Raw genomic sequence first — 17,050 nt, 5'->3', positions numbered from 1 at the left:
AAAAAAAAAAAAAAAAAAGCCCTGCATTCACCGGCTTCAGCAGCAGCAATCAGGGCCTTTGGGGGCTCATGGCAGAGCTCCGCCCCAGGCAGCACAGGGCAGCGGGGAATGCCCTCCACCCCCAACTGCCTGGCACCTGCGTGGCAGCAGTCACATTGCACAAGTGTAGTCTGGCTCAGCAGGGTGCCACATACTGTCCCAGAGCTGGGGTGGCTCCAGCGGTCACCCAGAGCTCAGCAGAGCTCAGCCCAAGAGGCCCCAGCTCCTGGACAGCACGTGGAGCCCTGTAGCACACTGTACCCTCGCAATGCAACAGCTTCCACACGGGTGCCAGGCAGGGGAGAGCAATTCCCACTGCTCCACACTGCACAGGGCTCTGCCATGAGCCCCCAGAGGCCCCGATCACCACTGCTGCAACCAGTGAGTTCGGGGCTTGTTTTTTTGGGGGGGGTTAAGTGCCAGGCAGGGGGTGGGGGTGGAGCCCCACTTGCTGCCACCACATCCCCACCCCTGACACTGCCACCTGTTCAATTCAGAGGATATTTGGCCTGATTTGGTGACTGAATCTCTGAATCCAAATCGGCCAAATCGAATCGGGACAGTGACTTGAATCACCAAATCGAATCACTGTCCCTCCGAATCAGCTGAATCCGAAGCCGAATCAAATACTTGCTGCTTTGCACAGGCCTACCCTTAGCCTTCTCTTGTACAAACTAAATGCAGACTCTAAAGCTTTTTATGGTAAGACAGAGGTAGCATGTCAGACATTCACAGCACACAGCAGACTGGGGGGCGGGGATAAACAGCACTGCAACAGAAATGGAAGAAGGCAGAGCAGCAGATTGGGCATGGAGAACAATGTAGGAAGCAGAAAGCAGAGCAGTAGATCAAGTATAGGCAGGAAACTGGAGTTGCACTCAGGGAGAGTACATGGCTAATTTGTGGCATGTCAGCTAAAAATGTTGACCCCCCCCACCACTGTAAGGCCCGTTCTGAACCTCTTTCAACTTTTTGTAGCATGGACATCAAAACCACACCGTATTTCAGTACCCATCTTCCTATTATTCTCCCTTTGAGCAACACATGTAAATCCTTTTACTGCTAATGTGAAGTCAGTTCACAGAACGAGAAAAACGGAATGTCCCCCTGATGAATCAACATTCCTGTGTTAGTAAACCAACCAGGATAATTGCTAATTTTTTTATTATAGAAACATGCAGTACCTTATCTCCTCCAACTAAAAAGAGGTCTACAGCAGCTATGTTAATGCCATGTTTTTCACAGAGCCCAGATAACATCTCCTTTATTGAGAATCCTGATTTGACAATCATTTTACAAGATGAGCCATCTGGAAGGTTTACACAGCAGTGTTTTGAGGATCTCTCTCTCTCAGATACAGATGCAGGTATTCTAGATGCTTCAGACTTTTTAGAAACAAAAATTAAAGTTAATAGCCAAGAGAAAATTAAGAACCACAAGCTATTCAAAACAACTTAAGTCAGGAAACACATTTTTAATAAAGTTTTATGTTTCTCTACCCTTCAGAGTATTTCAGCTACCAGATAAGTTTAGAAAATATATTTCAATTTAAAAAAAGACAGAAACGCATTTTGCGCAAATTTGAATTTACTTCAAAAGCAGTTAAATTTTGGATAGTATTTTGCTTTCAGGGAAATTGTATAGAAAACAAGAACATCTGGATCCTAGTGCATGATAAAGAGTTTTCCCTGTAGGGTAGAGTAATTGGTCAAAAATGCCTAAAAGCTAAATATGAGGTTTAAACTAGTTTCTAGATAAGGAGCCTTCGACATCAAATAATTACCTTTTTATGTAATACATCACTATGACTTCTTAAACAAGCATAGTATGAGCTTACTAAAGATTTTTCATGAGATAATGAGTGCCTCAAAAATAAATTCACTCAAGATAAAAACAAAATACACTTCTCTTCCACCTTATATCTTTTCTACCTTGAAAGACTATTGGCCAGATTCATTCATGTGCTAATCTGGACTTCAGCTGCCCCCAAGAGACAATTTACTCCAGGGAAAAGCAAGTGTCAGGACCATACTGCCTTCTCTGGGCTTTGCAGAAAAACAGCACCAGCAGAAGCTGCTGGCGATGCACTAAAGTTGATCAGCGTGAAATCACAAAATGTTATCTCTATAAACACTTTTTATTTTAGACTACATTTAAATAATTCCCATCCATCCAGGAACAACTTCCAACTAGGGGCTGACTGAATACAAGCCTACTAAATCACTGGCTTCCTGTAGAGATGGAGAACTTCTGTCTCCACAGCATGCACTGAACCTACAGGCCACACATCCATCAGGAGGCGTTAGAGCATTGGGCCAGTAAACACATGCTAGTGGACAAACAGATGTAATGCCACTTAACAGAAATCACTGCAGTAACTTAGTTCTTTCAGTGGCCATTATTCTGCATTTACAGCAATTTGTTTCAATTATGCTATGGTAACATTTACTATAAAGAGAAAGGAATCTTAATAAATACAAAATATCAAAAGTATTTGGGCATATTTATTTAAACACTGAAGCTGGAAACAGATGCCTTCTTTAGAAAGGAATCAGCTCTAACATCATGTTATGGGTGCATCTGCAAGTCCGTCTCCCCACTTGCAGATGCAGCCTTAGTATCAGGGTGAAATACCCAGGGCCCTTTTCCTGCAGAACTGTGCCCCTGAAGCCACGGCAGTTCTTGTCTGGGGCTGTTGGAACAAAGACATCAGCCACAAAAAGGCACCAGCAATTACTACTAGGTTCATTGCTGCCACAAAATTTAAGCACTTGTGGGGCAACAAAGGGCTATGACGTCTGTTCACTTAGATTCTGTGCCACCATAAAAAAAATTTATGTTGATACAAGATCCACGCTTGTTTGTAATCTCAGGGTTTAAAAGGGCTTTATCAAGAGCTTTTCTTAGCCCATACATAGTATAGGTCTTTTCCTCTCCATTGTTTGCAACACCTGGTAAGCAAGATCCATAGATTCATAGATGTAGGGTCAGAAGGGACCTAAGTAGATCTTTAAGTGCAACCCCCTGCCCTGGGCAGGAGAGAATACTGGGCTCATATGACCCCAGCCAGGGGTAATTGTCAAGCCTCCTCTTAAAGACCCCCAAGGTAGAAGCCAGCACCACTTCACTTGGAAGCTGGTTCCAGATCCTAGCCACCCTAACTGTAAAACAGTGTCTTCTAATGTCCAGCCTGAACTTGCTCTCAAACAACTTATGGTCGTTATTCCTTATTACTCCAGGAGGTGCTCGGGTGAACAGAGTCTCTCCCTCCCTGCTGGTCCCCACTAGTAAGTTTATAAACGGCCACTAGATCCCCTCTCAGCCTTCTCCAGACATTCACTTTAGGTGTTTCCAACTTAATTTTTATGCGCTGTGTTGTCTAAGTACCTGACCCCAACAGAAATCAAAACTCATGGCAGAGGTGGTATCTTTATTAAACCAATTAGGTATTTACAAAAAGTACATTTTTTTTATTTGCAAGGTTTCGGGCACCAGCACCCTTCATCAGGCATACGCGATTGCAAAGATTGTAAAAGTTCTCCTGGGTAACTTTTGCTTTAATTTTACAATTCTGGGTAACATTTCTACCCAGGAGAACCTTTGCAATCTCCTATGCCTGATGAAGATGAAGGGTGCCTGTGCCCAAAACCTTGCAAATAAAAAAATATATATATATAAATTTTTTTGCAAATATCTGGTTGGTTTAATAAAAGATACTACGTCTGCCACGAATTTTGATTTCTGTTGCCTCTAGATCAATACAGCTACAACCTGGATACCTAACCCCAACACAGAGTGATTCAAACAAACTAAGCTATGCACCTACATGCCCGATAGAGTAAATGGAGAGAATCATGCACCTGGACTTAAGAGAACCCTGACACAGAGCCAGCAGTTGCCTTGAGCCTGCCAATAGAAAACATTAAATGGGAGGTACTTTGTATTAACTGAACAGAAGTGGCAGCACCGATCTTTTATCTAATAGGCTAGGAGCTAGAGCTTCCACTGGTGTAACCATATCATGTAGGCTTGTCCTATGATATTTTAGCACAGTGGTTCTCAACTGTTTCAGACTTAAGGCACCTCTGGTAAAAATTAAGGCCCCCTCCACATTTTCCATGAGTTGAACAGCACCCCATTCCAAAAGCTAATATATTTATTAGAGTACTTACCTTCTTGCAGTTGGGCCAGGAGTGTGGGCTGGGAAGAGGCCAAGCAGGGAGAGCCTTAGCCTGTCCTTATCTGTTTTAATCCTCACACCTGGAGCCTGATCCTGCCCTTATCTGCTTATCTCCACACACTTCCTGCAGCACCCCTCAAAGGATCTGGAATCACCCCAGGGTACCCCAGCACCCTGGTTAAGAATCACTAATTTAGGGTCACCACGTGCACTATAATACTATCCTTGAAAATATATTTATTTTTTAAAGTATTTATTCATCTGCCAGAGGATTTATACAGGGCCTTCTGACTTTATAAAAAATAAATAAATAAATAAATAAATAAATCTATTTAAAGTACAGTAAAAAGAAAATTGCATAAAATTTACACTGGTATACATGTAAGCATTTTGAACAGTACTGTAGAAAACTGGGGATATTATGGACCTCTTAAGTAATAAGCAATCCACCCCTCCCACCCCCCGCCCCCAGCACATACAGCCTACTTGATTCTTAAAAGCTGGCCCTTACCAGATCAAGGCTTGCCGATGATGACATAGAGCCCTGTGATTCACGTCTGCAAGATAATCCATTGGCTTGAATAGAATCTGTATGTGGGAAAAGTTAGTGATAAGTAAAAAGGCGTGGGTTTACTATTTGTACAGAAAGCAACTACAAAAATCTTATGTTACCTGAGTAAAGAATTCATTTGCTGATCTGAGAAAAAATGTCAACTCCTCACACTATCCCTAAGTTGAAACAGTCTTTAATTTTGTTATTTCTTGTGTATTTAACACTGCTTGCACTCATGGCTTTTTATAAGCTTGAAAAGACAAGGTCCCCGTTTTTGAAATTTACTATCTCTATTTCGAAATGACTACCACCTTGTAATGCCTTAAAAGGCACATAACAGACCCCTTAAAAAAAAAAAAAAGAGACCGGGTACATCCACACATGTGGGTACATTGCCATAATCAATGCACTGCAGCAAAATAGTGTCCATAGGCTTAAACCATGACGCCGCAACTATGTCACCATAGCAATGAGCTCCCTCATAGCGTGCTGCTGTATTGATGTAGTGCCTAAAAATAACTGTACACAGTACGGGCTGTTACTGCACCATCTTTTAGTACTTCCAAAAGGAAGTACTAAATGACAGTGCGGTAACAATGGCACCATGGTGGCACATGTAGATGTAGCCATTAGCATCCTAAAGTAAAACACCCAAAATCCAAGGCCATCAGACAGTCCTTAATACTGCATACATGATCCCACTGTATTTTTAAGGACTAGGCCTTAAATCAATATAAACAAACAACAGACCGTTATGGGTAAGTGGCAAGGAAGAAGAAACAGCAGTAAAAGAACATGGATTTAATGTAGCTGATGACAGTGACAGTAACAATTTAATCCAATGGCTATTCCTGATATTGTTCCAACTTGTTGGACAAAATGAACTATCTTTGGATTTCAAGATTTTTTTCCACTCTGTCCAGCAAAGACTACTACAAGAGGCTGGGCTTCTGTGCTTTCTTTAAACAGGCTGTCCCTTAGGCTTTAATGCAGTTATGAGGGAAAAAACCCCCCTCAGTTAAATGCATTTATGGAAAAAAAAAACCCTCAATTAGATAACAAACCTACAGAGAATTCAAGGGTCTTCATAACAAGCAATGCAGGAGCATGTGGATGTGTAGCTTCATGAATCAAAGAAAGATAGGTCCACCTGGCACGGACCTTGAGAGGTCATTTAGTTCAACCCCCTGCTCAATGCTGGATCATCCTGCTTTTCAGAGCGACCTCAAGAAATCAGAGGATTGAACCAAAAGAAATATCTCATGAGGTTCAATAAGGACAAGTGCAAAGATCTGCATTTAGGACAGAATAATCCCATGCACCAGTCCAGGCTGGCAACTGACTGGCTGGGCAACAGCTCTGCAGAGCTGGGGGTTACAATGGGCAATAAGCTGCATATGAGTCAAGTGTGCCCTTGTTGCCAAGAAGGCTAATGGCATACTGGGCTGCATTGGTAGGATTGTTGCTAGATCAAGGGAAGTGATTATTCTCATCTATTCTGCATGGGCGAGGACACATCTGGAGTACTGTACTCAAATTTTGGCTCCCCACTACAGAAAGGATGTGGACAAATTGGACAGAGTCCAGCAGAGGGCAACAAAAATGCTTACAGGACTGGGGCACATGACTTATGAGGAGAAGCTGAGGGAACTGGGCTTGTTTAGTTTACAGAAGACTGAAAGGGGATTTAATAGCAGCCTTCAACTACCTGAAGTGTGGTTCCAAAGAAATCATACAAGCCATAGAAATCAAGGGCTGGAAGGGACCTCGAAGATCGAGTCCTGCTTTGGGCAGGAATACTGCTGAGATCAAATGAGCCCAGCAAGGTGTCCGTTCAGTCTTCTCTTGAAGACTTCCAGGGTTGGGGACTTCACCACTTCCTTAGGAAGTCTATTCCAGATTCTGGTCACCCTTACCATAAATAAGTTTTTTCTCACATCCAGGAGTATTGGTCACAAACTCCTGAAAGATTGATTCAGGATCAACATTAGGAAAAACTTCTTCACAATCAGGGTGTCCACACTGGAATAAGCTCCCTCCAGAGGTGGTGCAATCACCTCCCCTGGAAATCTTCAAGAGGAGACTAGACGGTTACCTTGCTGGGGTCACCTGACCCCCAGCTATTTTTCCTGCTTGGTGCGGGGGGCTGGACCCAATGATCTTCCAAGGTCCCTTCCAGCCTTACAATCTATGAATCCAAGCTAAAACCATGCTCTAACAGTCTATGGCCATTGCTCCTTGTCCTCCCCTGGCGTGCCCTGGTAAATAGTTTTTCTCCCAGCTCCCAATATTCACCCCTTGCATACTAATAGATGCCACCAAGTCCCCCCTCAGTCTTTTCTTCCCCAGGCTAAACACTCCCAGATCCCTTACTCTTTCCTCATAAGGTTTGTCTTCCAGTCCCTTAATCATTCTTGTAGCCCTTTTCTGGACCCTTTCAAGATTCGCCATATCTTTTTTGAAGTGCAGTGGCCCAGAACTGGACACAGTCCTCCAGTTAGGGACTCATCAGCGCTGAGTAGAGAGGAAGCATCACTCTTCCTTAGCCCTGCTCACAACGCATCAACTAATGCATACCAGTATCCTATTAGCTCTGTTGACTACAGTGTCACACTGGCAGCTTTTGGACATCCTGTGATCAACCATAACACCAAGGTCCCATTCAGCCATCATGCTAGCCAGGACATCTCCTAACCTATATTCATGTCACTGATTACTTCTCCTAAAATAAGTACTCTGCATTTATCCTTATTGAACTGCATCTATCCCTAGTGTGACCGCTTTTCCCCATAACTTAGTATCATCTGGAAACTTGGCCAGCGTGCTTTCCACATCCTCATCTAAATCGTTGATAAAGATATTGAACAGCACAGGGCCAAGAACCGAACCCTGCGGGACACCACTAGCCACCTATCACCAAGACAATACAGACTTGTCCACTAATGCTCTCTGGGTTCGGCCCCTTATCCAGTTCCCAACCCACCTGACCATAGACTCTGCCAGCCCACAATCCCCCAGGTTTTTTTAATAAGAGCACCATCCTGTCAAATTGAAGACATTCAGCCGCTCCAGGTTCTCCCTCACCAGCTCAACACTGACTGTTGGTTGGCAATCACACCCCCCACATCCATCCAGTATTCGACCAGATGGGCCACCAACATTTGCATGCAGGAACATCGACGCAAAGTATTCATTGAAAAGTTCGGCTTTCTCCTGACTGTCTGTTATCAGCTGTCCTGTCCCATTCTGCAAGGGCCCCACATTTCCTTTGGTCTTCCTCCTGCTGCCTATATAACTAAAGAGGGACTTCTTACTGTTCTCAATTTTGGTCACCAACCTGATCATGGTTGTAACCCTTGCCTTCCTTATCCTCTCCCTACAAGTTATACTTGTGTACTCCTCCTTGGTGACTACCCCTTGTTTCCACTATCCAAAAGCCTCCTTTTTCTTTTTTAAAGATTCATAGATTTATAGAAGTAGGGTAGGAAGGGACCTTGCAGATCATCAAGTCCGACCCCCTGCCCTGGGTGGGAGAGAAAACCAAGCTCAAATAACCCCAGCCAGGTAGATGTCAAGCCTCCTCTTAAAGACCCCCAGGGTAGGAACCATCACCACTTCCCTTGGAAATTTGTTCCAGATCCTAGCCGCCCCGACTGAAGTAGTGCCTTCGGATAGCTAGTCAAAACCTACTCTCTAACAACTTGTGGCCATTATTCCTTGTTACCCTGGGGGGTGCAAGGGGGAACAAGGTCTCTCCCAAACCCTCCTGGTCCTCCCCTAGTGAGTTTATTTCATAGACATTAGGGCTGGAAGGGACCTCGGGAGATCATCGAGTTCCCTTCCAGCCCTAACAGATGCCCTCCAGGTCCCCCCTCAGCCTTCTCTTGCGAAGGCTGAACAGGCTAAGGTCCCATAGCCTCTCTTCGTAGGGTCTGCCCCGCTGTCCCCGGATCATGCAGATGGCCCTCCTCTGGACCCTCTCAATGCTGTCCGCACCCCTCCTGAAGTGCAGCACCCAGAACTGAGCACAGTACTCCAGCTGCGGCCTGACCAGTGCCGCACAGAGAAGGACAATCACCTCCTTGGCCCTGCTTGAAATACATCTTTGGATGCAGGACAAGGTACGGTTAGCCCTATTGATCATGACCTCGTATTGTTGGCCCATGTTCATCCTGGAGTCAACAATGACTCCAAGATCTCATTGTGCTATTGTGCTTTCAAGAACGGAGTTTCCCAGCTTGTAAGTGTGCTGCTGGTTCCTACTGCCCAAGTGCAATACTCCGCACTTGTCAGTATTGAAACCCATCATATTTTCATTAGTCCATCCCTGTAACCTGTCCAGGTGCTGCTGTAATCTGTCCTTCCCTGCTAATGTGCCCACCTCACCCCAAATCTTGGTATCATCAGCAAATTTAAACAGACTGCTTTTCACCTCATCGTCCAAGTCACTGATAAAGAAATTGAACAGTGCGGGCCCACGGACCAAGCCCTGGGGGACTCCACTGCCCACTTCCCTCCAAGTCAAAAAAGACTCATCCAACACTACCCTCTGAGTACGACCCTTCAGCCAATTTGCAATCCATCTGACTGTGTATACCATCAAGTCTCCTTCTCCTTGTCCCCCCTGTATCTTGACTCACAGGGTCTCAAATCACCCTACTCTTGAATCAGTTTGGGTCTCTGACAAGGCATACTGCTCCTTTACATAAAGAGTTACATCTCCTCCCTTTTTCCCTACCCAATCCCTTCTGTGCAGCCTGTAGGCCTGTGTGCACACAGCCCAGTCATGCGGGCATCCCACCAGGTCTCCATTATTCCAACAAAATCATATTCCCTATCTGCTAGCAGGAGTGCCAGTTCCTTGTGCTTATTACCCATACTCCTAACATTTGTGCACAGACACTTACGTCCCCCGTTGGTAGCCCCCCATTCCCCACCACCCCAAGATTGTCCCAGCCTCTCAACACATCCGTGACTGCCCTGTCTTCATCCTTCCTGCTTGGCTGTTCCCTGGCTTGCATTCCTATCTGTACACCCATTCCCAACACACCTAGTTTAAAGCCCTCTTCAGCAAGTCAGCCATCCTGGAAGAGGATGGAGCTAGACTGTACTTGGTGGTAACAGATGACAGAATAAGGAGCAATGGTCTCAGGTTGCAGCAAGGGAAGTTTAGGTTAGATATTAGGAAAAACTTTCTAACCAGGAGAGTGGTAAAGCACTGGAACAGGTAAGTAAGAAAGGTGGTAGAATCTTCATCCTTGGAAGTTTTTAACACCCGACTAGACAAAGCCTAAGCTAGGATGATCTAGCTGGGGATGGTCCTGCTTTGAGCTCAGGGTTGGACTAGATGGTCTCATGAGGTCCCTTTCAACCCTAATTTTCTATGATTTCATGATCCTGGTCTCAAGCATTCCAGACAAGAGTGCATCTAGCTTACTGTTAAAATCTTCCAGTGATGGAAGCAGGTGAAGCTTTAGATTCCTGGACATCCTGATTCACTAAAGACAGAATATAAGAGTAAATCAACTCCAGAATATATTTCTTCCTAAGGAAATTCAAGATGCACATTTTAGAATAGGATTTGAGAGAAAAAGCCTCTGCTACTCATGAAAGAAAAATTCATGTTTTAACTGCAGAACTCAAGACTCACTGCAATAATTTTCTGATATACCAACCTATGCTGTGTAAAAGGTGTTTTGAGGGTTTTTGTTTTGACCAATTTTCTAATTGCCAGATGAAGCATAAAATACTAGACAGCCTACAGAAATACAGTGGGAAGGATCCTGTAAAGCACTACCTACCTTCAACAGGGCAGTCAGTGCGACTTAGACATCTTGCTGTTTGAATGGGAGGTAACAGCTTCCATTCTTAATATGTCTGATCAGAAACTAAGCAAATGAGGACAGACCTCAGGGTGAAGTGCAGCCAGAGCTTCTTAGTCTGTTGGTTACGTCAAAAGCTTTATCTTTAGAAGTTGTCCTATCAGCCTCAACAAGGGGGAGAGATTCCAAATTTGGATCTATAAAAATTAGTCCATAAAGGAAAGCAAAAGGGACAATGAAGCTGCAGCTAAGTCCTCTTGCATACTGAGATGTCTGACTGCTCCACGAGAGCTAAATGTGCTTGACTATAGAAAAAAGCAGCATGTTAACTGAATGGGAGGATGAGATCCAGCTTATCATAAGAATAACGTTGTGTAGGCAAAAAAGCCTCAACCTTAGAAATTAATAACACCTGAAGAAGTAGGCTGTCACCTGCAAAAGTTTATGCATCTCTGAACATGTCAGTTTTTCTAGGCACTCTGCCCTGCCTTCTGCCTTGAATATTGGTGAAACTGAATTCAAACAACTGAAAGAAATCCCACTGGGCCACATTTTCAAAGCAAAAAACATTTAATTTAACAATTTCTACTTATCCAGACTTTTGCCTATATGCCAATGCTCATTTCTATTTTTTCTTACAATTGCCTTGATAGCAGCCCTAGCTGTTGTGGCTCTTGATATGACAATTTCCCTCTGTGTCAGCTTGGCAGGAAATTAAAAACCTGCTCAATGGGCCTTGCTTTATACTGAGGTTTGGATTTCCTGCTACATGCTAACAGTGTAAGAAGTCCTGCTGTTGAAGCAACTATGCAAAATGTGAAACTTGGAAACTCACCATTTTGATAATCACCATTTTCTTTTTTCTTCTGTGATTTTCCCAGACTCTTACTTCTTGACCAGGAGAAAAATGTTCCTTTTTTCTTCTTCTCAGCATCTTCCTCTCCAGATTCTTCATTTAAGGATCTTCCAGACTTTGATTTTCCACTTAACTACCATTAAAACAGTTAAAACATTTGTTTAACTGTAAATACAACATTTACTCCTGTAAATGCAAGGGTTCTCAAAATTCTCCTAACGCGGTCTAACATCTTAGGAGAAAAGGTTGTCTACTTAATTTCCTCTTCACCAGTTCATCATTGTATATGTCAGTTCTCCTGCCATTAGCAATCAAGTAAGACTTGAAAGGAAAATGTAAGAATTGCTTATAATGAAAATACTGTGAAAATAATGCAGTGTAGCACCTAGAAACAAGAAGGAATACCAACAGAATATATCTAATCATATTTCCACAGGCTACTGATAGTCTGTGGCCTGTTTCTAAAGAACTGATTTAAAAGCAGCCGCAATTTACTTGATTTTAAAAAACACAATTTTACATCAGTACAGCAATCTTGCTAGCCTTGATATACAAATTAATATTAAATTATTGGATAATGTATTGCTTAACCAGCATTTACAGCACCAATTACTGATCAATGATGAAAAACAGTAAGGAAGCTACTTTTATAATATTACAGCTACATTTCATTTTAATTAACATTTATCTTTTTGTTATTAATATGTTCTTTAAAATGCTAAATTAAAAAAACTCTATCTATATATACACTAATGACTGTATGCTGTAAAGTATAGTGCCTCATATGAAAATTGTTACAAGTCATAATTTATGATTATAATGAAGGAATGCACACTACGGTAATGTTTTCTAGTTACAAAGACAAAACAAAACTGTTAAATGATAGATGGTTGTGAAAATCAAAACAAGTAAAGCTGTGATTACCAAACAAATATTACAATTCAAAAGTTTATCAAATGCCTTTGCTCTCAATTTTTTTATTTGAATTTTATAATAAAATAAACACAGAGGTTGTAGCCATGTTGGTCTAAGGACATAGGCAGACAAGGTTCTTTCGGTGAATCTGGTATCTTTTATTAGACCAACTTAAATAGTTGGAAAAAAATTTCTTATCAAGCCTTTGAGTTTAAAAAACCTTTGTCAGGCTGAAGAAGCATCTGCAGTTGGTGTGTGCTCTTCCTGGATGGAATGAATAGCAAAGAAGCCAGAGGCTGGTCTGCATGCAAGAAAGGCAGTCAGTAAAGGTATAAATTGAGGAGTCAGTGGGTGAGAGACAGGGGGAAGTGTAAATGAAGGACGGAAATGAATGTAGCAGGTAAACAGTGGAGAGGTACCTGGGGAGTCAGATATCAGGCAGGTTATAATGTGTTATAAATCCAACATCTATATTTAGTCCACGATTTTTTGTATCCAGAAGGCAGATAAAATAAAGTTCATAGGCTCATCTGTGAAAAGTGTTTTGTAAAATTCCCTTTGAGGATCAGGACTGAGAGATTGGAGAGAGAGTGATTTTCTTGTGAGAAATGTGCCCCCACAGGCAATTGGGTATTCTTGTCTTTAATAGACTTCCAGTGTGCGTTCATTCTAGTGTGCAGTTCTTGTTTGGTCTCTCCTACGTATTTTCCATCTGGGCATTTGGTGCGTTGGATGAGATATATTACATTTCTGGAGCTGCAGCTCTAAAATCGAGGGATGCTGATGGTGATGTTGGTTGTGGCATGTATAGTAATTATGCAGGTGGTGTCCATAGCTGTGGGGGCACACTTCTCACAAGAAAACCACTCTCTCTCCAATCTCTCAGTTCTAATCTTCAAAGGGAATTTACAAAACACTTTTCACAGATGAGCCTATGAACTTTACTTCATCAACCTCCTGGATACAAAAAGATCATGGACTAAATATAAACATTAGATTTATGACACATTATAACCTGCCTGACATCTGACTTCCCAGGTACCTCTCCACTATTTACCTGCTACATTCATCCCCCTTCTCTCCCCTCCTCCTACTCCCCTAGCTTGTCTCACTCACTGACTCCTCAATTTACATCTTCACTGACTGCCTTTCTTGCACGCAGCGCAGCCTCTGGCCTCTTTACTTTTCATTCCATTCAGGAATAGAACACGCCAACTGCAGAGACTTCCTCAGCCTGACAAAGGGTTTTTAAACCTCAAAGCTTGCTAAGAAATTTTTTTCCAACTATTTAATTTGGTTTAATAAAAGATACCAGATTCACCCAAAGAACCTTTGCAGCCATAATAAAATAAAAATTGTCATACAACTTGAAGGAGTGAGGCTTAAACAGACCAGGAAGTTTAAAAAGTAGTATTTCCACAGATGACATGCAGCCTACCAGTTATACTTGCTTTGCATATAGATTTTTCTTCCTTATTTCACAGAGGTAAAAGATGGGAATTATTATTTCTTGTGGACATGTCAGGTTTATTCAAGCCCTCTCTCTTTCCATGGAAAAATGTTGCAAAAATACAACTTTCTATGAGGGGCTCAAATCTTAATGTATGACAACAATGTTCAGCCTTTTCATTTTGAAGGCTATATTTAACAGAAATGGAGAAATAGTACTAGACACCAGCAGCAAAAAAGCTCAATCTGAGGAGTCTGCTAGTGTAAATGAATCTGAAGCAGACAACAGAAATGGTGTACCTGGTGTCGCTTTTACACAAATTGAAACAGAAGGAATGACAAGGATGGGAAGCACAAGGAGACCACTGTCAGCTAGCACAAGTTTAACCAACCCTTAGGCTACACTAACTTGTGCAGGGAACAAGAATCAGGCAACTAAAACTTATTTCCCAGATTTTCTTCTGCTTCATCTCTCCAAGGTCATGGGAAAGAGAAAAGCAGCAGTTCTTTGCCACCTGTTCCCTTAGGTTCAGAGCCAGTCCGTCCTGTCCTGTTTTCTCTAGGGTTTCCACAGGTAAGCAAGAAAAAGTTGCCAAAATGATTTTCTCCTTTCCTTTCCCTCCTCCCCCATTTCACCACAAGGCCAATGATAGGGTTTCCAATCATTTGCAGCAGAGGAGGGGCAGCAGCTGCACAACAGTCCCTACTTCCTACCTTTTGCAACAATTGTAATATAATGATCTTAGTTTTAATTCAAAAGTACAGGATGTGACTCATATATCCTATTTTCTTCTTAAATAATTATCCTGGAAGAAGTTTGACACTGCTCTATTACAAGGATAGATTCCAAGAATAAGAAAATAATTTATTTTCCATCCTTATACAATAACTGACCTTACTGGTAGATGTACCAGAATGATATTTTGAGCCACTGGTGGTGGTATTTTTAAAGATGTAGACATTTGTCTACAAGGGCAAGGACTGATTCTACCAAATCACTTCACCTACATGCTCTGAGCACCTCTTTCAGATAATGCTAACTTTCATTATTAACTGGAACTGAATTAATTGGTTACTTAGAGGTGTGAAAGGTTTTTATCTTAATTTCCTAATATTCATGGAATGAAAATATATTATGCATTTGCTGAGAACCTGGTTATCTCATTTTCTTAGTAGCTTATGTTATAAATCTGATGAAGAATATATGGATTAAAAATAAAAACAGTGTCCTGAGGTAAACTACAATTCTGCAGTTAGATCATTTTGTCAGCATTAGTAAGTGCAAGCATTTTTATTGGATTCTATACACTGGAAAATGTTCAGCCATAACAAAGAAGTTAGCTTTCAGAATACCCAGAATTTAATCAAAAGGTAACCTTTTTTGGTGTGGAGATATTGGACCGCTCTGAGCTGAAACTATGTTTAGAAGTAGGGCTGCTGGGAACACGCTGTGGATCAGGAAGAGGGCGACCTTCTACTTCAGCCAGAATGCATTCTTGATAGAGTGGAGATTTCAGAAAGCGAGTATAGCTGTCAAACTTCATCAGGTTAAAAATCTAAAATTACAATGCAGTGGTTAATGGCTATACATATTAAATCCTAAATCTGCAAGCACCACTCACAACACTAACCTGAAGACTGACACAGGGGTGGCATTAAAGTCAATGGAATTTTGAAGTAAACAGGGCTTGGTACTTTTCTTTAAGAATAAGGCTTTATTATTATACAAGTGCCAAGTAACATCAAAATAAAATCACCTTGTAACAAGAAAAAAAAAGAACATATTTCTTAAAAGTTGGAAGGGAACAAAATAAAATTGTTGAAGAAGTGGGAGTAAGAGACTTATTCCTAACCATAATGTAAATGCAATCATTTGCTGACCTCAGGTACAGTTGGTGAAATAACTGAAAGGTAGAGCACATGCAGTTATAAAGATATGCTTGAAGAATATATTCAATATAAAAAATACAGGGAAAGCCTTATAAATTAATTGTTGTTGAACTCAAAGAGAATAATGCTTCTACATCCTGCCTAAATGTTGCAAACTATGGACAGGCATTTTTGGTAACTGCTATGATAACAGGGAATCAGTCTGAACTTCATAGCATCACAGATGTGTTGTTATTGTTAGGCTGTCAGACAATAAATAAACATATGGACTTTGCAGCTGGGAAAAAGTCTTAACCACAAGCACAACAAAAAGTCCTCCCTGCTATACCTAACAGCCTTTTCTTGAAAGAGTGAACATATATGACATATGGAATTAAATAAAATATATACCATATTTACTTGACTATAAGACAAACAACATGGGGAAAAACACCCCTTGCATTACACTCGGAAACAAGGAAACCTCACAAACACTGTCTATAATTATATTGTTGACAAAAGCAGCATGTGCTCAGTCATGGAAGCAAACTATCAAATTGATTAAATGTAGCTAACAGACTATAAAGCAAGGCACACGTTGGCCAAATATGCTGATAGGAACCCTTTTTTTCTTTTCTGTTTTTTTTTTTGCACCGGTCCTGGAAGCACTTAATACCAGGTCAATGCATGGAGTAGATGGAGCAAGCTCCGGTTCCACAACCCAACACCGAAAAGAATCTGCTCAATATAGACCTCCAATGGAGGACATATCAGAGACAATCACCTGCCCTGGGAAAACCACCTGATTGATATGGTGTCTCCCCTACCCTGGGAAAACCACCTGATTGATCATGGTGTCTCCCCTGCCAGGACCTACCACAATGATAGGATAGCATAACCCATCTGAATAAGACATAGTACTGCCCGTTGTGCTTAGTCCCCACATTACTGACTCTTTTTTCAAGTCATAGTGAGCCACTACACTGCATATATTTTTACTTCCTTTTTGCTCTTACAGCTGAGGTGTGCCTTTCTTTCCCATTTCCAATAAGTCCTGTTTTTTAACCAGACTTAAATGTCTGGCAAATATCAAACCTGCCCCAGACATTTTACCCAGAATCCCTCTCTCACCCCCTCTCAGCACTATGCATATGATTAGCAGGTATCCTAGTTTTCCCTGATAAAAAAAAATTAAAAATTGCAAGTTCTCTGATAAAAACCCCAAAATCTGTTATTAAAATTAAAGCCCCCCACAGCCCCCTCCCTGCCCTGGTCCTGCCCCTCCTTCCCTACCAAAGTCTCCCCCCACCATGCTGGTGCTCCTTACTCCCCCCCAAAATCCCGCCAACCCTGATGGTGCACCTCCT

The 17,050-nt window shown here is 41.9% G+C and overlaps 1 protein-coding gene across 4 annotated transcripts in view; it reads right to left on the bottom strand.

Annotated features, from left to right (window-relative positions):
- Window positions 1–17,050, bottom strand: part of RGS12 (regulator of G-protein signaling 12) — a 159,864-nt gene that overhangs the window by 40,052 nt on the left and 102,762 nt on the right. For all 4 annotated transcript variants that reach the window (XM_019552849.1, XM_019552848.1, XM_019552851.1 and 1 more), the window contains 4 exons: window positions 15,191–15,370; window positions 11,430–11,583; window positions 4,731–4,807; window positions 1,224–1,424 (listed from right to left, as the gene is read on the bottom strand). In XM_019552849.1, coding sequence (XP_019408394.1) covers window positions 1,224–1,424; window positions 4,731–4,807; window positions 11,430–11,583; window positions 15,191–15,370 — 612 coding nt within the window. The remainder of the gene's footprint in view (window positions 1–1,223; window positions 1,425–4,730; window positions 4,808–11,429; window positions 11,584–15,190; window positions 15,371–17,050) is intronic.

Source organism: Crocodylus porosus, unplaced genomic scaffold (genome assembly GCF_001723895.1).
Source record: "Crocodylus porosus isolate Cpor-Errol unplaced genomic scaffold, CroPor_comp1, whole genome shotgun sequence".
Lineage (NCBI taxonomy): Eukaryota > Metazoa > Chordata > Crocodylia > Crocodylidae > Crocodylus > Crocodylus porosus.
This window is presented reverse-complemented; position numbering and strand designations above follow the sequence as displayed.